This window comes from Oenanthe melanoleuca, chromosome 1, assembly GCF_029582105.1.
Source record: "Oenanthe melanoleuca isolate GR-GAL-2019-014 chromosome 1, OMel1.0, whole genome shotgun sequence".
Lineage (NCBI taxonomy): Eukaryota > Metazoa > Chordata > Aves > Passeriformes > Muscicapidae > Oenanthe > Oenanthe melanoleuca.
This window is the reverse complement of record NC_079333.1, coordinates 54,842,475-54,863,772: the sequence shown is the minus strand read 5'-3', so window position 1 is coordinate 54,863,772 and position 21,298 is coordinate 54,842,475. Positions and strand designations below refer to the sequence as shown.

The following is a 21,298-nucleotide window of genomic DNA, read 5'->3' as shown; positions in this document are numbered from 1 at the left end:
AAGGAAAAAAAAGGAAATTTAACACTAGCAGAGGATCAATCTATATCACTAAAAAGAACATTTTTGGAAAAGCTATGTCTTAGACTGTAAAACTTGAGAAAATTGTTAAATTACAGAAGTTATAAATAAATGTTTTCTGTATTTGGTCTGCATTGGATAATGGGCACCTTCACATATCTTTTGTTAACTACTCTCAAAAGTTCAAGCTGGACTGTTGTGTCTGGGATGGAAATCCTGACATTTCTATATTGGTAGGAAATTTAATATAGGAGTTCTAAACAAGCTTCTTTCAAAACAAAAATGTTGTAATCTTGCTCCTCAGTGCTTTGTCCTGTTGGCAGAACTTTACTTTTGACTAAGGATCGTTTCACATTAGTTCTGTATCATCCTGACAAGTTTTCACCTGCAGTGTGCATCATTATCTTTTTGAATAGAACTGGAGAATGCCCACAGTAAAAACCTTCAGCAGAACACTTTATTTTAATGAATATATTTTCTCTAGCACAGTGTGTATTTTTCACTCACATACACATATATACTACCCTCAAATTCACCATATAGCTAAGATGTTGCAATTTATTATTCATATTAATTATAAATATTAATTTCAAATATTCAAATATCTTAAAACTCATCAACTATCAAGCTAACTAAGTTTACTTGGAAATCCAGCCTTATAATCAATCATCAATATATCTCAGGATCCTGCAATCTGATCAAATGATTGTACATTGAAAATTATCCTCCCCTGACACACTTGAGACACAAGGGGACCAAATAAACCAGCCTTGAATTGAAAAACAAGCCAAAAGAGAGGAAGCTATAATTTGTACTCTGGATCTTGGCACATTTCTCATTTCACATATCAGCTATCAGGAGTGGTCTTGTGTGTTCTAAAACTGACCCTCATAAAACCCCCCAAACTTCTATTTTTGTGATAGGGAAAATCAAGCCCTAAAGGGGCAAAGCTGCAAAAGGCTCCTCCTCCCTGGATAATGAAGGAGACAGGAGGAGAAAGGGTGCCTTCGAGCAAACCTCTCTTGCCAGAGCCTGAGGGAATCAAGATGGGAAAACAAAACACTGGATTGCTTCCTCAGAGGAGCCACATCCAAAGTCCTCCATGATTTTTCTGAAACCCTGGAGTTCTTCCCCACAAAAATCATCCATAACCATCAGCTCTTGAACACAAAATAGATCCTTTCCATGGCCTGAAAAATGAACACATTTTGCCAATGAATAAGCTAAATCAGATCAATGTAACTTCATTTTCTAGTACAAAAATAGTAAAGCTGGGCTTGCAGGGAAATGGAAATCCATTTCCATTTTTCTCCTTTGGTATAATGTGTTTTAAGGGGATTATTACCAAAAATCCATCATAACTATGTTATTGTAACTTACGCTTCAGTGGCTTTATTGTACTCATAAAGAATTGGGTGGTTTCACACTTATGAATATCACAGATCTTTTAGCAAAAAGTAAAGAGATATAAATATTATCAACACTTCAGCCACTAATTTCTTTCCTGTAGCCTATCTTCATTGCCCTAGGGAGCATAAAATCACAGTTGGTCAATCCTTACCTAACTTTTAGTAGCAGGAAAATTTTCAATAAACCTTTAGACTGAAATCTCTCATGGTAACCAACCTGCAGAGACAAGCCTCAACATCTCCATGGATTCAAAGCTGATGAAATTTAAAGCTTCTGGTAATTCTGGAAATTTTTTGGCAGACAAGGAAAAAAATAAATTAATACTTTTACAACCCAGCTTTCAGGATCAAATTCTGATTTATCTATAGCACATCTGTTTTATTATGTAATGTATGACCCAGGCAGTTATCTGAAAGCAAATATTAATTCTCATTTTCCATTCATTTATAGGCAGAATAAAGTCTTATCAGTTGTAAATGATGACACGTTGAAATTCAAACAATTTGATTTTAAAACACTTTTATTATGTTTTCAAATATTCCTAATGCAATTTCTTGCAACTGAGCAAAGAAGCAATTGATTAGTTCCCTTTTGACTGAGGAAAAAGATTTTGATTTTACATACTAAGATTTATTTATATTATGTGTATATGTGTATATATACACACGGCTTTACAGCATAAGTGACCACAAAGAAGATAATTTCCTTTCAACAAGTTAAAAATTAACTTCCTTAATCAGAAGTATAACTAATACTTCAATGGTACAATGTTACATGGTCTAAAGTACCCAGTATAATACAATGTTACCAGAATGTATAACTTTAAGATACATTTTGACTCTTGAAAAATGCAATTTACTGTCACAATCAAGTGAGCTACAATTTGAAAACAATTTAAAAATTAAATCTCCATGTTTCTCAGTAGGCCATGTAAATGTAACATTTCTGATCTGAGAAATGTACCTACAAAAATTTCATTGGGAAAATGAAATTGTCTTCAGTGAAGGTCGCTCAGAAACAGCTGCTCAGAAATCTTACAGTGGTAGAGAAGAACTCAAGAGCATTTTCTTCAGTTATTTCTGTTCTGTGTTTGATTTTGGCCAAAATTTTGTCTTCAAACAGTAATTTACAGGTATGTCCTTGTAAAGGAGTGTACAGCGACTTTTTCAAAATGGCAACTACCACATGATAAAAATCCCCTCTCTCTAGCATGAGGTCTTCAGGATCCTTTGTATTACAGCAATTTTTATACAACTATGTGGATGGAGGAATGATGCACTTGTAGTTTGTCTTATTACTAGGGGTTTTTTTGTTTTTGTTTTTGTTTTTTTGGTTTTTTTTTTTTCTTTTTTTGGGTGTGTGTGTGGGTTTTTTTTTTTTTCGTTTTTTTTTTGAGAGAGAGAACTGAAAACAAAGTTTGGGAGAAGCTACCAATATTCCTATTTTGCTGAAAAGGTACCACCAAGACATGTAAGGACTTGGTAGTTTCCAGTCATTGTTTTGATGGAAAAAGACAGTAACACTATAATTAAAGTGTACTCATGTTTAAAGAGCATTTCTGTTATAGATGGAACCAGAGGGGAAATTAAATAACCTCTGAGTATGTGGCAACTCTGAGGAAACTGAGAATCAGAAGGACTTAAATTACACAGAGCAGCAGTTATGCATGTGTGAAATACAAAAAAGACAAGCCAAATGGTCATAATGAGACTGACCTGAACCTTAGACATCTGAGTTAGGTTTCATCTGAGATGAAGAGCACATTTCAGGATATGTTGCAGCAGCACACAGCAAACTGTGTAACAACTCCAGCAGAAGTGAAGGAGAAAGCACATCATAGAAAAATGTGGATGGAGCAAAGTTGTGGCAGAGTTGTGTTCCACTAGGCATGCCTTTTGAAACTGCAGAGTGCTTGGAGCTCTGGGCTTTGTGGTTTTCTGAACCCTAACCCTAGGTGGAACCCTATCCCTGTGTTGATCAGGAGATCCTCCTGGGTGAAAGCTTTGTTAAATGAAAGTGGTCGGTGGGGCCATGTTGTGGCAGTCTTGTGTTGTACTTGGGGGGCTTTTTGTCACTGCAGTATGTTGAAAGCTCTGGGGTTGTTGGTTTTTGGAACCCTAACCCTAGGAGGAGCTGCAGTGGCCTTGTGAGATGTGGCTGCTGCCAAAAAGAAAAATGTGGATTACAATGAACTATTTTCATTGTGGGAAAATACTATCAAAAATATTTCCAGTTCAAGAATAAACTCTGTAAAACCAACAATAAACTGGGCCATGCTTAGAAAATATAAAGGTCACTGAAAACTGACATTGAATTCATTTGGAATCCAGATGCTGTAGCATCTCCACAGTAGTTGAATTTGGGAGAGAAAATAAATCACATTTGTTTACATGTGGAAGGCACAAGATTTTAAATGTGTCTCAGTAAAGCATCTGGTTTTCCTCTTATTTCACAGCAGGAATATTAGAGACTACTTAAATAGATGAAGTTGCAGAAAATTTAATTACCACTGAACAATTACGGGGAAATTCATTGTTCCCTAGAGCTACCACAGTTGTGGTAAGGATGGTATATGACATTTCTGGGCTTTAAAGAGGAAGCATAGGAAGCAACTGGTTGTAAACAAACAATAGATGTGTATAGTGTAAAATGTTTGCAGATTTAAGGAATTACAAGATTTCTCCTATAACAGACATTATCCAAACATTTGAAAAAAGCAGCAGATACCTTTTAAGATGATGCCATAACCATGAACTGCAGGAGAGCAAAGATGTAATTATTTTTTTTTTTTACAAACTGGTTTGATACCTTTCTAGAAATACACTAAAAGGGAAAAATAACTGGAGCATTACAAGGACCCTTCAATAATGTTTAGGTTTAGGATTACATTGAACAAACAGCTCAGTATTTGAGCACAGCTAGTTCTGACACAAAAAGGTGCTCTCCATGTCGGTGTTGACCTCCACATCACCAACTTCCCAATAAAGATTAGTTTCACTTCTCTAGTTCAGATGTTTTTGCCTCGTTATTGCATTTTAGCAAGTTCATCTTAAATTCATCTGTAAATATGGGCTGAAGACAAGGAGACAGTGTTATCTGATAGCAGACAAGTGTTTATTCCAATCTCACACTGTACTGCCTGCAGTAACTGTATTACTCTTGTTAGCAGAACATACACAGGCAGACATCATGAGGTATTGCTGGCACATAAGGTTATTGGAATGATAATCACAAAATTAGCAATGAGGGACACTCTGAAAACTCCCTCATGGATTGGGTATCATCACTAATCTTCAAGGAAAAATATTTGATTTAATCTGCTCATACAAGCAATAGATGTGAGCCTAAGTCACAAGGCAAAAGCTGAAGAAAGAAACAGATAAGGAACAGAAAGTGCCGTAGAGTTACATCCTCTCCTGACAGAAGTCAATTATTGAGAGGGTGTTTGGCTGTATTCTAATTGAACTGATTGGCACTGGAAATTTTCCATCAAAACTTTCTACAGAAGCTCTAGCCATGATGTGGCTGTGGCTGCTGGCCAGGCTGGCTTCTTACCATAGCTCAGCTGACTGGCTATCCAGCTCCTTGGCATCAGGCTGACTGCTCAGTTGGTTTCTTGGCTTCCCAGGCTTGTCTGCTGGCAAAGAAACACATTGTTCCATTTTTGCCAGAAAGGCTGCAGAGCCAACACGTTTTGTTCCAGCACTTGATGAAACAAAATATTGACAAGCTGGAATTTCCTGTAGAATAAAAATTTCACTTCCCAGCCAGCTCAATTATTATTGTATGGTCTTGTGTAACACAGTGACGGCGTTTATCGCATCCTCTAATAAGCACAATGCACAGAAAGGATGTGAATTCAGAGAGCTTTCCAAGGCTTTGGATAATAATCTCACAGCATCTGCAATCATCTCTATGGAGTACAATGCATCTTTTGATAAGGTTAGCGTGTGCCGCTTTCCATTCTGCATTAAAAGACCTCCTAGGCTGGCTCTGGGAACTTGTCTGTCGGCAGGACACGGCTGGCCAGTTCAGGACAGGATCTCTGGATGACATCTATGCATATTGTTTTGGAAACTTACCTTGGTTACACACCAAACTCCAGGGAAAGAGGAACCAGTAATAACTGCAACATAGTTACAGAAATTAAGATTATTTCAGAAATTAAGATTATTATTGGGTTTTCACCATTGAAAAAAGGAGTTAAAATACCTATAAACATGCAAATAAAAATGACTCCACAAACATGTCACTGGAAACAACAGATTTGTGAAGGACTTGATGAAGAGAAACCAAAAAACGCCATCACCTAACCCTTGTTGGAGACAAACACCATGGTCCAGCCCAGGTTTATGACAAATGACTCATAGAATTACCCACTGAGATGCAGAGTGGCAGTTTTGGAGGTGTTAGGGGTGTCAGGAGGGTTTTCCAGGAGACACTGAACAGGCACTAAGTGGCAAAGCAAGCCAACGCCTGGGTGTGCACTTGCAGCAGAACAAAACCATTTAAGCTGTGTCTGTTCTCAGCTGTGTCCTCAGTGGCATGCTGACACATTTGTTATGTTGGTGAACTGGATCAGCAAAACGGAAGGAAAGCAGGTTGTTCCCTGCTCCTCTCAGTTCAATCTCATTTACTGCTCGATTTCACAAACGCTCACGCTGGCACAGGCCAGAAGCAGTGCAGGAGCAGGAGCAGGGGGCTGGGCTGGAGAGCTGAAGGGTATGTTACAAACAGATAAGCCACTAGAAGTCATTCATGAAATTGTTACATGGTGAGCTGTGAGCGAAGGAGGGTGGAATGTTTTCAACATGGCAGATCCTTCCCAGCTTGCTGCAAGGAGATCAATGGGAAAGGTTTACAAAGGTTTTAAGAAAGGAAAAATATGCTCCTATAAATTACTCATCTGCCCTTGAGAAGGCAATCCTTATTATTATAAGTGTAGCTTATAGGATATAATTTCAGGCCTGGCTAGGACTTAATAAAGGTTTAGTTATAGAGGGACATTTTCCAGAGGTAGTATCATCAAAAAAACCCCAACAAAACAACACTGACACAATCATGCAACTGTGTAGTTTTCATGTACTGAGGGGAAAAATATAAGTATGTGACTGTTTCTCCTGGTTTGAAGGACAGGTGTCTGCCAATAAAGGCAGAAGCTTCTCTTTGAAATGGAGAATGTAAACCCCCCTTCTCCAAATTATAATTATAATTTTGAAATTAAGGGGCTCTCAGGCAAAGATAGGGGATTAGGAATAACAGTTCTTTACTAGGAAAATTAAAATAGAAATACAGTATTACAAAGAACTATCCCAAAAACACTAGCAGAGTCAGAATACAACCTGACACCCTGTCAGTCAGTCAGGGTGTTGGTAGCAGTCCCAATAAATGGTGGCTACAGTCCCCCTGCAGTGGCAGGTGTGGTTCAGCTGGAGCAGTGCTCCTATAGAAGGTGCAGTTTTCCTCTGAAGGTTCAGGGATGATGTGGAAAGGTCCATCTTTCCTCTGGAATCCAGTGGAAAAATAGATAACTTGCTGTCCAAAATCTCAGTTTTTATCTGGGTAGGAAAGGCTTGGCTCCTCCCCCTGGCTGGAGCATCTCCCAGTGGGATGATGTAATTTTATCAGTCATACAGTGGGACTCAATGTCCCAGCAGCAGATGATCTCTTCCTGGAGGGAGGATGGGTTGTGGAAAAGACAAAGATGATTGCCCCACCTAGTCTTAAAGATGGACCATTAGCAGCTAATATGTGCCATGGAGATAAGGAATCACTGCCCCACCAGGCTTCAACAGATGGTGATAGAATACACATTTCTGGCCACATCAACCCAACACACTGGTAAAAAAATGGACAAAATAGAAGTCACATAAAGCCACAGACTATTTCTTTAACACTTTTCATAGATCTTCAACACCTTTCATTGAACTGGCATTCAATACCTGAGAGAGATGACACACTCTGAGACAGTCCTTGAACAAGTTGTTCCAAGCCAGTGATCCTGAAATATCAAGCTTAATAGCAGGTGCAGCCAGTGACTCAGGATAGTACCAGGGACATGACAGTAGTTTTGACAAAAAGATTCTAAAAATGCCCATTTCTCATACCAAAGGAGCAGGCAGAAAACACCAGAGGTGCATGGTCAGCTCTGTCTGGTGCTGATTCCCTTCATGGGGCCTGATCCTGACCCCCACACGTGGACTGGTGTCCCACCCCTGTCCCCACAGGGGCCTGATGCCCCAGGGCTGGGGCTGTCCTGAGCTAGCCCTCCTCCCTGGCTGGGCTCTGACTGGCCAGACCCTGCCCTGAAAAATGTAAATTAACAGGATGGAAAATACCAGAGTCCAGAATGCAACACTGTATTTCTTCATAGTTAATATAAATTTTAAGAAGTGTTGGCTTCTTCAGAAAAGTTTCCTATGCTTTACCATAGGCAGTACCTAAATGAATTGTTAAAAAAAAAAAAAAAAAAAAAAAAAAAAAAAAAAAAAAGAAAAAAAAAAGAAAAAAAAAAAGAAAAAGCGACATTATTTCAAAGCTATTCCCGTTTTTTCCCGTTTTTATTATTGTATAAAAAAGAACATTTTTTGTGACAAACAATGGCATGCCATGGGTTATGTTTCATAGTTTCCTGATGAGGGTAAACCTTGATTTTTCTCAAGGTTTTGGCAGGGAGCCATAGGAACTCATTATTCTGAACAGTCTAAGGGGAATTCCAAAACAAAAGGGAAAAAAAGGCTTGAATTTATTTTCAAAGCATGTTTTTTCATGTTTACATTGCTTCCACAGCTATTTTGTTTAGGAAATTTTTTACTTACTGTTGATACATAAAAAACAATGATACATTGAAAACAACAAAAGCCTCTTATAGAATTTGTATCCTTCATGAAAACTAAGAAGTGTATCTAATGATGGAGTTGGTCAAAAGGAGGTATTTTGTTGTTGATGATGAGCAAACCGTTAAAATGTTCTTATTCAAAAGACAGTGTATTTCTACATCAGGCTGGTCTCAATGGGCACTGAAATGACGACTAACTTGAGTTAAATTTGAGGCTATTATTGTTTTTTCTCCATCCCAAAGGGACCCACAGGCCCTGGGAATATGAGGAACATTTTATTCATCCCACTTACGGCACAGAGTGCGACACAGTTTAGAACCAACATTCTGTTTATTTTATCTACATTGTCTTTGCATGGCTTTGTCGCACAGCTTAGTAGTTTCAGGGTAAGTGACGATGTAGCAGCCTCCATTGCGCTCACGACAGGCGATCCCCAGCAAGCGGGCGGCGGAGCAGGAACAGACAGGCACAGGGCTCCCGGGGGGTTGGCAGAGGCCGTGCAGGGGCAGGGACACAGGGACACAGGGGCACAAGGGCACGGACACACGGACAGACAGACACACGGACAGGGAGCTCAGGTCTCCCCTCAGGGCTCCCCTCAGGGCGGGGCCGGCGCGGGCCCCGCGCGCGCTCCGCCGCCGCGGCCGTTTCCGGGGCGGGCGCCGCGTTCCCGCCAATGGGAGCGCGCGGCGGCGGGGGCGGGGCGGGGCGGGAAGCGTCGCGAGAGCGGGGGCGGGGCGGGGCGGGGCCGCGGCCGGGGCGGGGGCGGCGGGGCCGGTCGGGCGCTGCGGGGCCGCTGCGCTGCGGGGCCATGGCCGCGGGCGGCGGGCGCTGAGAGGAGCCGGCGGTCACAGCCACGGCCACAGGTACGGAGCGCCCGCTCTGCTTCTCACGCCCTGCGGCCGCTGCCCCCCGGGCCGCCCTGCTGGGGAGCTGGGCGCAGGGCGGGGCGCCGCCGCCGGCCTGTCACTGGGGGCTCGCTGCCACAGGTGGCCCGGGGGCTCCCGGCAGGCGCGGGGCAGCGCATCCTCCGCCGCCCTTCCCAGGGAAGGAAGGCTCCCCTGGGGCAGCGCGGCTCCCGCGGGCCCCGCCGGTCACCGGGAGGGGCCGGGGCGAGGCCGGGCCCGGAGCGCGGCGCGGGGTGAGGCGGGGGTGACTCGGGGTTCGGCTCCGGCACCGAGCGTGCCGGGTGCGCGGCCCGGGTCCCCCCGTGCCCCTCGGGCCGGGTCTGTCCGTCCGTCCGTCCGCAGTCTCGGCTGGGCACTGACTGACTGACTGACTGACTCGTGCTGGGGCTCCGTGAGCTTGCGTTCCCTCCCGCGTTGTTTGGGTTGTGGTGAGGAAGTTCAGCCTGTTCTCAACATTTCGCTGTGAAAGTGTCTCCTCGCCCTCCCTCCCGCCGCACGTCCTCCTCCCAGTTCCTCTTCTCCCTCAAGGGAAAAGGAATAAGGAGCGTTCCTCCTTTGCTTTCTTGGCTCTTTTGAGGGGCTTTCTTATTACAACCGAAATACCCTCCTCTGTGTGGTTTGGTTTTCTTTTAATCCAATATGCAAAAGGAGAGAAAAAAGGGTGAACTGTAGATCCGAACTGTATTTAATCCAAACTGTATTTAAAGATACAGCCTTCTCCTCTCTGATGTATTGCTAGACTGATAGGGAAGAAAAAAAAACATTTACTTGTATCTGGAAAAGATCAGTGACAGTGAAATAAATGGTAACAGTGCTCCAAATTTGTCCAGGTTACACTTGGGAAGAGTCTTACATGGATTCATTCTTGCAAGATTGTTTCAGAATCATACAGTTAGATTTTAGTGATAGATACAACCTATATTCAGTAAATCCTTGAGAACTAAACAAGGTATTCTCTGGCGAAATTTTCTCTAGGTGGAAATAAGTATTCTTGAGAAAATGCTGCAGCTTTGAAAATAATAGCCTCACCTTACTTGGTGTGGTTATGTTATGTACAATATACACAACAAACTGAAGTTGAAGTTAATTGCATAAACCACAAAATCCAGACCAGTAGATATCCCTAGTACATCAAGTAACATTTTTTTCCCAGAAAGAAGTTGAGAATGTTTGAAAATCGAGACCCAGGACTGGGAGGAATCTGTGGGTGATGATCTAGGAAAATAAAATGATTGATTCTTTTGAAATTACTGCTTCTATGTGACAGAAATGCAATGCAAGAGAATTAAAACCAAGCAAGAAAAAGAGGACCCAGCCTGTCATTAATGTTCACCATAAATAATATATTTTCCCTGCGTGGTTCTGGCTGTGGTTAAGACAACTTGTGTTTCATATGTGGACTTTTTCAAGACTGCTGACCTGATCAGTGAAATTGATAAATCATTAGAAATGAGAAATAGAGAAGGATGCATTAGACTATTCTGCCTGCTTTTCAGTGTAGACTTGCTTAATTTGGTTTTCAATAGCAATTGTTTGGAAAGGTTATAAATACACATGCAGAACAACCAGAGAGTCAGGCCCAACCAATACAGATTTACAAAATGAAGGTTCTGCTTGACCAATCTGGTCTCCTATGACAAAGTGACCTGCTTAGTTGGGGGAAAGGCTGTGGATGGTATCAGTTTGGTTTCAGTAAAGTGATTGACACCATCTCCCACAGCATCTTCCTAGAAAACCTGGCTGCTCATGGCTTGGATGGGACTACTCTTCAGTGGATAAAAAACTGGCTGGATGTCTGGGCCCAGAGAGTGGTGGTGAATGGAGCTAAACCCTGCTGGAGGCCACTCACTAGTGGTGTCCCCAGGGTCAGTTCTGGGGCAGGTCCTGTTTAACATCTTTCTTAATGATCTGAACATGGGGATTGAGTGCACCCTCAGTAAATTTGCTGACAGTACCAAGTTTGATGGGAGTGTTGTTCTGACTGAGAGTAGGAGGACTCTACATGGAGACCTTTTGAGGGGTGGCTGAGGGTGCCTGGAGAAGAGGAGGCTTGGGGGAGACCTCATTGCTCCCTAAAACCACCTGAAACAAGGGTGTCATGAGGTGGGGGCCAGTCTTTTCTGCCATGCTTGCAGTGAGACGGCAAGAGGAACTGGGTAGTTGGACTAGATAATATTGTAGGCCTCTTCCAACCTCGATGATTTTATAATCTGAAAAGAGTGTTGTTCTTAAGGTGTTTTTAATTTTCATATTTAGAATTAATCATTCAAAGCTCTGTGTTTCATTAAGCCTGGCTTTTGCAAATCATCAGAGTTCTCTAGGCTGATTCAGGTCCGTGTGCTGAAGACAAAAAAAAAGTACTTTTTCTTTAAAAGAAAGATGTCTATTTTTTGCTCTAGTACTAGGGCAAAAAGTACTAAAAACACCTCCTTTTTAAAATATAATATAGATATACTATCGTCATTGCCTAGAATATTTTATTTGAAATTTAATTTTAATAAGGCCATATTACATATATTTTAAATTTGTCAAATTTGTCGTAATCTGTATGTGTTTAACATAGGTGTGCACATGTCCGCATGTGCCCTACAGCAATTGAAGAGATGTACTCAGCACATTTACAGAAAAGATGAAGTTTCTTCTTTTCTGCCAGCTAAGGTTTGTCAATACACAGTGACCTAAAGTAAATTTAGGCATAGGGTAGACTTACACAAAGAGATTAAATCCATGGCAAATTTCCTGTTGGATTCCCTTAAGCTGATTATTTAATTTTGCTCCTTACATATATTCAAACAAGGATACTTGTATATGGAAAAGCTAGCTAAAGGCTCATTATTTGTTCTGATGAGAAGAGTGTTCTTGTTCCACAGTCTGTGGAAAAATGTGTTTATAAATTTATAGACTTCTTTGGGCTAGAAGGGACCTTTAAAGGCCATCTAGTCCAATTACCCTGCAGAGAGCTGGGACATGTACGACTAGATCAGATTGTTCAGAGCTCTGTCCAGCCTGACATTGAATGTTTCCAGGGATGGGGCACCTACAGCCTCTGGACAGCCTGTGTCAGTGCCTCAGCACCCTCATCACAGACTTCTTGTATCTAGTCTAAACCTACTCTCTTCTAGTTTAAAGCCATTCCTCCCTGTTCTATTACAACAGGTGCTGCTCTAAAGTTTGTCCCTGTCATTCTTATAAGCCCCATTTAAATATTGAAAGGCTTCTGTAAGATCTTCCCAGAGCCTTCTCTAGGCTGAACAACTCCTCCTCTCCCATCCTTTCTTCATAGCAGAGGTGCTCCATCCCTCTGATTGTTTTTGTGACCCTCCTTGTGTTTCCTGTGCTGAAGACCCCAGAGCTGGATGTGGCACTAAGGTGGGGTTTCACCAGAGCAGAGAATCACTCTGATGGCTACTCCTGCAGCCCAGGACGTGGTTCTGGATGGGTCCATCCAACCAGCTTCTTATCTGCTGAACATTCCACCCACCAAATCCATATCTCTCCAATTTGGAGAGAAGCATGTTTTTGAGGATTGAGTCAAAAGCCTTGTGGATGTCCAGATAGAGGATATCTGTAGCTCTTTCCTTGTCCACTGATGCAGTCATCCCATCATAGAAGGCCACTGGGCTGGTCAGGCAAGACTTGCTCATAGTGACACTGTGCTGGCTGTCCTAAATCACCTCCCTGTCTCCATGTGTCTTAGCACAGCTTCTAGGAGCACCTGTTCCATTATCTTCTCATGCACAGAGGTGAGACCGACAGGTCAGTAGTTCCCAGGATCTGCCTTTTTAGCCTTTGTTAAGGTGGCTACAGTGTTTCTCATTTTTCAGTCACCTGATTGCATGACTTTTCAGATATAATGGAGTGACTTGATAACTACATCAGCCAATTCCCTCAGAACTCTGTATGTGTCTCAACAGGTCATATAGACTTACGTACATTCAGGTTCCTCAGGTAGTCGCAAACCTGATCTTCTCTTTGCTCATCCACTCCATCATCTGGAGAGGTATGGGAAGAAAGGTTACCAGTGAAAACTGAATGGAAAAAAGCTGTTGAGTACCTCAGCCATGTCATCTGTGATCAGCAGTTTGCCAGTTGTATTTAGTGGGAATGCATTTTCTTTGACATTTCTCTTGACGTACCTGTAGAAGTCCTTCTTATTCTTTGCATCCCTTGCCATGTTCAGCTTCAGCTTTGCCTTGGCCTCCTGACCTCATCCCTGCAAAACTGGGCAGCGTCCTTGTACTATTCCCAGAATACCTGTCCCTGCTTCCTCTGCTGTTCATCTCCTACTTGCCCTGTAGTTTGAGCTCAGCTGCTCTTAGTTTGGTCTCAACTCAGCAGTGCCAGTTCCATGCCTTCCTTTCCTGATTTCTTACACCCAGCGATTGGTAGCTCTTGGGCTGTATGGAAAGTGTCCTTAAAGGTCTGCCAGCTCTGTCCTGCTCCCATATTTCTGAGGTCAGTTTCCCAGGGGATCCTATGGATTTAGCTCCTTGAACGGCCAGAAATGTGCTATTGCAAGATTTCGGATCCTGAATGTACTCACTGCCTGTTCCAGGTCCTGCTGCAAACACCACCAGTGTGTGACTCCTATGGCCCAGGCTTTCCCCAGTCTTAGCTCACTTGGGCTGGTGACTAACAGGTCCAGTGTTCTGTCCCCTCTGGTCAGGATTGTCTTTTATGTGTCTTAAGAAGCTATCCTCCATGCATTTCAGGAGTGTCCTCCTGAAATAGCTCACTGTGCTATTTCAGTAGATTTTGGGGTGGTTGAAGGCCTCCAGCAGGACGAGAGCCTGTGAGCACCATTCCTCCTGTAGCTGGAGCAGGAAGGGTTCCTCAATGGGCTTCCCTGGATCAACCACAAGGTTCTCTAGATACCTTGTTTTGTTTCCTTTGCCAGTATGCTTTCAGCCTGCTCATGGCTGTTCTACAGAGACAGCTCTTCACACTCTAGCTTCTTGTTTTAGAGGGCAACATTCAGCCACTACTTCCTAGCCTGTCCCTTCTTAGCAGCCTGTAGCCATCTACAGCCACGCTCCAGCTGTGGGATTTTTCCCTCCTAGTTTCAGTAATGGCAACTAAGTTGTAGCTTCCTAGCAGCACAGAGGTTTCCAAATCCTCTTGTGTGTTGCTCATGCTGTGTATATTTAAGGTGATCCAGGTAAAGGGAAAGATGGTGTGGGTATTCATTAATTAGTCGTGTGATAATTTTTTTCCCTTTTTTTGGTGTCTGACGATAGTTACTCAGTGACAGGAAGGTCCTGTTCCTTCTATATCTGATGCTTCTGCTGTTTATTCTCTTTTTTGAGTTAACAATAGAAGGAAATTAAATTTAATAGTCAAATTCAATATCCAGAAGTAAAAACCATTTTAAACGGTAGGTAGGTTTTATTTATACAAATGAGCTATTTCCAGGCTGTTTTGTTGTCAGTGCTTTCACTTCCTTTTCAGTTAATGTTAATGTTTGTGTACTTATCACATGATTGGACCATTGTTGTATTGAAAATGGAAAATAATTTTACATATTAAAAAGAAAACCTTCAGGTTTTGCTGCATTGTTGGACAAGTGGGACCCTTCAGATTTCTCTGAAATGTGTGATGGAGAGCAGAGGTGATGTTGGTGGTATAATATAGGTGTATGTATTAGGACCTGTATTATTTGAGTACTGAATGACAGGATGCAGAGAAGACAAAACATTGTGGTGTTATGGTGATAAGCCTGTATGGTTTGTCTAGTATTTTTCAGAGTCATCATACTGTGATTTACAAGTCTGTTTGTTTTGTAGCTAGGGGACATTACAGGTTGATGTTCAGGTCTCCAGAGCTTAGTAGCAGATGATACAGGAAAATACTTAACCTGAAGGCAGTTTACAGTGTAACTGTGAAGTACTGTACCTAAGTAAACACTACAGCACCCAGCAAGGTTAAAAGGACATCTCCATAGTGTTGGGCTTTGTTAAAATTGCTGCAAGGGGAGATGCATTCATAAATGTGGAGCTGAAGTACCTGTGTGAATACCCAATTTTTTCTGTAAATGGCTTTTCTTAGGACAAAGAGTGTCTAAGATTATTTCCCCAATATGGTTTGGATTTTTACTAGATTAACCATTTAAGATAGAGCCATGAGGAAGTGGATTTCTTTTTATTGCCTGATACTATTTTATGGATTTTTTTCTTTTAAACACATGAGTTTTAGCAGAAGTATTGTTGTGTTCAGTCTTCTAGCCATAGTTTACTGTGAATGAATTTTTATTTGTATTTATTTATTTATATATAATGTATATAATCTGTGGATCATGTGCCTGGCTGCTTCATGTAATTGTCTTAATTTTCCAAACTTCAGACATCCAGTTGAGAGAAACTATGCTCTAGAGGTGAAAATGCTGCAGTTTATTTGCCTAAGTGTAACTTCTTTTCTAAGATTCTAGCAAATTCATCTTCGTGAAGAAAAGCAGAAATCAAAGTGAAATATGAATAGATGTACCTAATAATAATGTATGTATTCTAATGCTATTGTATTCTTGATGAAATTTTATAATCTCTTGCTATTGTATCCTTGAAGAGGTTTTACTTTTAGAGGTGCTGGGATGGAGGAAGGTGAAGAATAGTTACTTGATGACACTACTGATCTTAATTAAAAGACTTATACTCGAGACCAAACCCATATAAAACTTTATTTCAGATATAAAGTTTTAATATGTGCTTGAGACGAGATCTACAAAATCAGTCTGGTCAGTTGTGTGAACACCCATACTCTGATGTCATGGTGTTTATTTTCTTAACCTTTGCAGTCATTTTCACATGCACTTGCTCCTTGCATTGTTTATTTTATATAGTCTAGGAGTTCTTTTTCCTGATTAAATTGTGTGACCATGGGAAAAGATGAAGAATTAAAACTTCCGTAGAACTAGAAAGGTCACCACATGCTTTCTGTCTTTATTAACACTCTATATTTATTGCCTATTTTGGGGAATGAAAAAAATGAACAAAACAAACTGATCCATTGCTGATGGTTAAAGAGAAAGACTTGAAAAAAATACCTTCATAACTGTTTTTTTACCTTCTTATTGTTGGAATTAGACTTAGGATAAATAAGGGCAGCTGACTCGAGCAGAAACTCGTGTGACCTACTCAGTTGCTGGAAAACCTTCCAGAGTGTGACAGTGAAATAATATTTAATGTAATGCTCCTCCCTACCCCAAATGCAGCCTTGAAATTCTAGTTAAAATAAAACAATGAAACTTACAGCTAGGTGTCTGTGTTCTGCATTTCATGCCTGGTTGTGAGGGTCATTAATGCAGTACGTTTTTAAATGCAGTTGTCAGTAAGAATGGTGTGCTGTTTAACCTTTCCCAGTTTTAAAATGCTTTTTAATTGTTTTTATTGGTTCTTGATTTGTCTTCTTGCATTTTTAGAGTGGATGCTAACTAAATGGAAAGACATAAAATAACCAAATGTAAATGTTTTTTGTAGGCATTTTTGAGCTGACATCTTTCATCGAATACCAAGATTAGTGAGATCATGGACATGTACGCCAGGGCTCAGGGCAATCGCATGAAATCAAGAATATCTGTTGAAAAGGTAATTACCTGTATTTAAATAAAGAACATATTTCAGAGCTTTCCAATCTAATAATAAAGCAAGTGAACTGGTTTATTTGGGTTTCATGTGTGGGTTTGGCTTTTTTTTAAACTATGTTTTAATTTTGGTTGTTTGACATTTCAAGGAGGCAAAGAAACTGCTTTTGCTTTGCGTTTTGGTATATTTCGTGTAACTGAACTGATAGACAGCATTATAAAGGGTGCTTTTGTCTTTCAAGATGATGTGATAAAATTGTAATGTATTGAATTCCTAGAATTCACTTTGTTTGTTAGAATATAGCTTTTATTTTAGAGCAAATTTTTTGAGTTCATATGTAATAAATTAGAATATGATTTTATAGTCTTACTGAATTCTATGAAGCCTGTGTTAGGGCTTGCCTGTCGTATCTTTGTCGTTAGATCTTGGTATCTTGTCTGGTTTATCCCTTTGTTTACATAAACATTTAGGAAGTGCTTTGTTGAAAAAGAAAATATGTCTAGCACTTACAAAGGATATTAGTGGGGATTTTTAATATTAAATTAAGTCTATTTATTTTTTAAAGTTTTTTCACTTTAACTTGGAGAACATCAATACTATTTTTAAAATTTTATTGCATCTTCTATAAGTGCTTAATGAAATGAAAGATGCAGTTTGTCCTGAAGGAACAGATTAGTTATCTAATTGTACTCCTCTAGGTAGTTGAACACAGATGAGTAATTTTCTAGGTCTTTTTTTGGTTATTAATAACTTCCTTATTTGCAAGTTGCTGCAACGTAAGAGGAGAAACTGAGCAAGGAAGCATCCTATCATGTGAAAATTGCATTATTTTATTTCATAATCAGATTTTGTTGTTTTAAAGAAGCAATGTCTGTGGTATATGTCCTGTTTGAAGGCAGAGGGAAGGTGTTATGAGGCGGACAGGCAGGTAGTCAGTTGTTCCAGGTCCTGACACGGAATGTTCGCTGCCATATGTTAAGCAATTTTTAATTTTGGGTAATAATCTTTTACTTTCAGACACATGGTATGAAACCTTGTGTTTTATTGGTTTATGAGAACTCTCCAGCTCAAATAGAGATCTTCAACTACAGTCAAGTAATTTTGCATCCTTAACCTGAACATAAACTTATTTTAAAGGACTTTTCAAATCTGTCCTTTATTTGTTTTTGTTTCAATTTACTAAACAAAGCAAATACTGCCCTCCTTTCCCCACCAGATTTTTAGACCTTTGGGTTACAAAAGCATCTTTCTAATAATGACAATGACCAGTGATTCCTCACTGATTCTAATAGTTGCTTAAAATATTGCTTCTGTGAACTGCCCCATTAATTGCTATAAAGCATTCTGGACTGTGTGGTTCTAGAAATATTAGTTCTACCCTTCTTGCAGAATTCTGCATTTTCCTGCAGCCAGACTCCATTGTTTTGATCTGTGGCTGCCTCCTCTTGATGTTACCTGTGAGGTGTCTATTTAGATTATGGTGTGGAACTTCCATTCTCATAAAGCCAGGCAGTAGGGTGGTTAGAACTGCACTCTGTTTCACCTTCTGTTGATTTACACAGAAGCTTGCAGTCTGATTCCTGTCCTCTTCATAGTACTTTGTCATGGCTAACAGGCATTGTTGCAGTAGTAGCTCTTAAAAGTCAGTGCACAGATATGGTATGCATATTTAAAGCCTTAGTTTCTATTTTTACAAAGTTACCTCAGAATATTCTGTCCCTTTAAATCTTACAGCAGGTGAAATGCTTTGTTACTTAAGAGCAGAGGAAGCATGACTATCCAGCACTGCGCTTCATTTCTCTAGAGATTAAGGCATCTTACATACTTGTTTGAAATATTAGAAAACAATTGTTTTTTAAAACATTTTGTGAGACAAATATCTCCTCCAGGGTACTCTGATGGGTTCATTGATAACGACTTCTCGATTTGCTGGAACAATGAAAATCTTTGAATTGCTCAGTTGGGCTAGAGATGTGACAAGGATTTCCACTGTTCATGTCTGAGCACCTTGACAGTATTTTTGATTTTCCCGGGCACAACTTAGTAAATTTGAAATCTGTGCTTGTGAATGAAATAGGATTTCTTGCAAGAATTTCTGTGAGGAAAGATTACCAAGTCCTAGAGGCCTACCAAGTAGAGCTTTATAGACTGCTTGGGTGTTTATTCCTATATGTTAATGTACATTGAAAGTGTACTAGTTATTAAAAAAAAATATTACATCCTTTCACTGAAGATGACCTCTTGTCCATACCTAAACTGAGCTGATAGTCTTGGGATCTGGCTAGTTTTCAGTTTTTAATGTAGTTGTGTCTCCTGGTTCAGGATTGTGAGAGAATTTGTGTCATTGGATAGGAGGATTTTTCTGAAATTTGGTCCAGTCCTCTGCTGTCACAAACACAGTTTTGATAAGACTCTCAAAAAGTTACTAAATGTAGTCTAAAGTCTAAATATAGGTTAATGAGGGCTTTAAAGCACCTCCCCCCAAACCTGCTGCTGGTTTTGCCTTTTGAACCACACTGGTAATAACTAAGACTTAAAAATTCCAGGCTGAAGCTACTCACAGCAAAATTATACCTGTTTGCACATGGATATCCTTATTCTTCTGCTTAAGTAATTTATTTTTTTGTTGATGTTCACCCTTCTTATTTTTTTACACTTGGTGATCTGTCCTCTGTTGGCTTTGGTATTTGGAAACTGTGTAAACTAAGGTTTTAGTCTGCTTCTGTATGAAAGCCTCTGCATTCCAGTGATTATCCTTCATAGTCCTACTTTCTGTGCTTGTTATGAGTTAATCTTCTTTTTACGTGTGGATAATACTGTATGTGGAATTACACAGGATGTCCTTCTCAGTGACTCTGATGTCAGTTCTTTCACTAAAGGATGCATGTTTGCCATCTTCAGTGCAGTATTGTATTGACCATTCATTCATTGCTATGCCATGATCGAGAAGTCCATTAAGGTCTTTTATTTCCCAGCTTGTGAATTTGCAATTCAATTTTAAAGTTTGCTTTTAGTTTTTAAGGACATAACTTTGTGTTTCTTATGGTTGTTTTTTAAAACACTCGTGCTGAGCAAGTTCTTCCCATATGATTTGCTGTTCTGCTTCTTAGCTGATGACACCTGCTTACTTCAAATTATCAACAGTTTTCATTTAATATTTAATTTTCTCCCTCATTAAAATTATTCATGATGACGATGCTTGACATCAGTCTCAAGACAAACTCTGAAGAAGTTGCTTACTGACCTGTGTCAACTTTTTTCAAAATCCTCCTTTATTATCTCCATCCAGGCAGTCTTCATTTCCAAATCCAGCTCTTTTAGTTAATTCTGTCTTTATCTGGTTTTGTTAACTCTTCATATATTTTAGTGACTTACGTAAGTTCAGATAGATTGGATTTTTTCTTCTGTGTATGTAATGCGCCTGTTAATTTCCATATGCTTATTATTTTCACATTCTGAGTTTTTTTTAATATTCATTAATATGATCTGAAAAACATATGTCATTTCATTCATTCTCATATTAGCTGTGGATATTTTATCTCTTCAGTTGCATAGTGCCATCATGGGCTGCCAGACCTGCATATAATCTTGTATGCTGGTCCTTCCAGATCTTAGGGAGATGTTTCCAGTTGTTTCATCTTTCTTTTTCTCCCACTTCAACTTAATATTCTCCAAAATGTTGAATCGTCCTTCATCTCTGGATGAAGGACACACTCTGGCTCTTTGTTACCCATTCTGCCTTTGAGATGTTAAACTAGGGAAAGGTGCTTGTTTATAAATAAGATGTGTGTAATCGTTTGTAGCTTTAGAAACGCCAACTGGAGAATAACAATGATTCCTTCTCAAACTGGAGCACTATTGGCTTGTAGAAAATTAGCAGGTCACGTCATATGGATTTCTTTTTTTCCCCTAATTACTGTTTTGAATGTTGTGACTGTTTAAATTATTGTAAAAGCTGAAAATGAGACATTTCAACATGCTTATTTGAGCTTCACAAATTACTTTTGTACAAGATGAATGAAGGAATTACTGGGGAACAGTCTTTGAGCAACAATTGGTGTTCCAGTCTCCTGTCAATTTGAAAGATCCAGAGAATCTAAGACAGGCACTGACAGCATTCTTTGGAAAGTACAAAATGGGAGCAAATTGTAGCTAACCATGTTGGAGCAAAGGAATAGATAAAAGTGGAAATTAGGTGAATGCTTGATAAATTTATTTCAAATGACCCAATAACTGCCTAAAATACTTTAAGAAGTAGTTCAGTTCTATAAAAGTTACTGTTTGACTTTTTTAGTGTCTCCTGAACTTGGCTGTCAGTGGGCAGTCTGAGACTTGTTGGCTAGCATTTTGAAATGTATTTTGGCAATTTCTAAGATCCTGAAATTCTGTTTTGCTTTTATCTGTTCATTCTAGAAGTGCTTTCCTAATTTCGTGTTGCCATGAGCACGGTGACACTGGCTCTGCTCTAATAATTTGGCTTTCAACATAGTAGTATTTGATACTACTTTTTTACCAGAAACAAATACTTTTTACTATGCCCCTTTTACTA

The 21,298-nt window shown here is 40.0% G+C and overlaps 1 protein-coding gene across 4 annotated transcripts in view; it reads left to right on the top strand.

Annotated features, from left to right (window-relative positions):
* The first annotated feature begins 9,037 nt into the window (after nucleotides 1-9,037).
* Nucleotides 9,038-21,298, top strand: part of AKAP11 (A-kinase anchoring protein 11) — a 384,481-nt gene continuing 372,220 nt past the window's right edge. For 3 of the 4 annotated variants that reach the window (XR_008840928.1, XR_008840927.1, XM_056495943.1), the window contains exons 1-2: nucleotides 9,046-9,133; nucleotides 16,645-16,752. Coding sequence is in view for 1 of the 4 variants with exons in the window: in XM_056495943.1 (XP_056351918.1) it covers nucleotides 16,693-16,752 (60 nt within the window). In the remaining 3 variants the exon portion in view is untranslated. Of the gene's footprint in view, nucleotides 9,134-16,644; nucleotides 16,753-21,298 lie in introns of all 4 variants that reach the window. The other variant, XR_008840926.1, reaches the window with a different exon arrangement.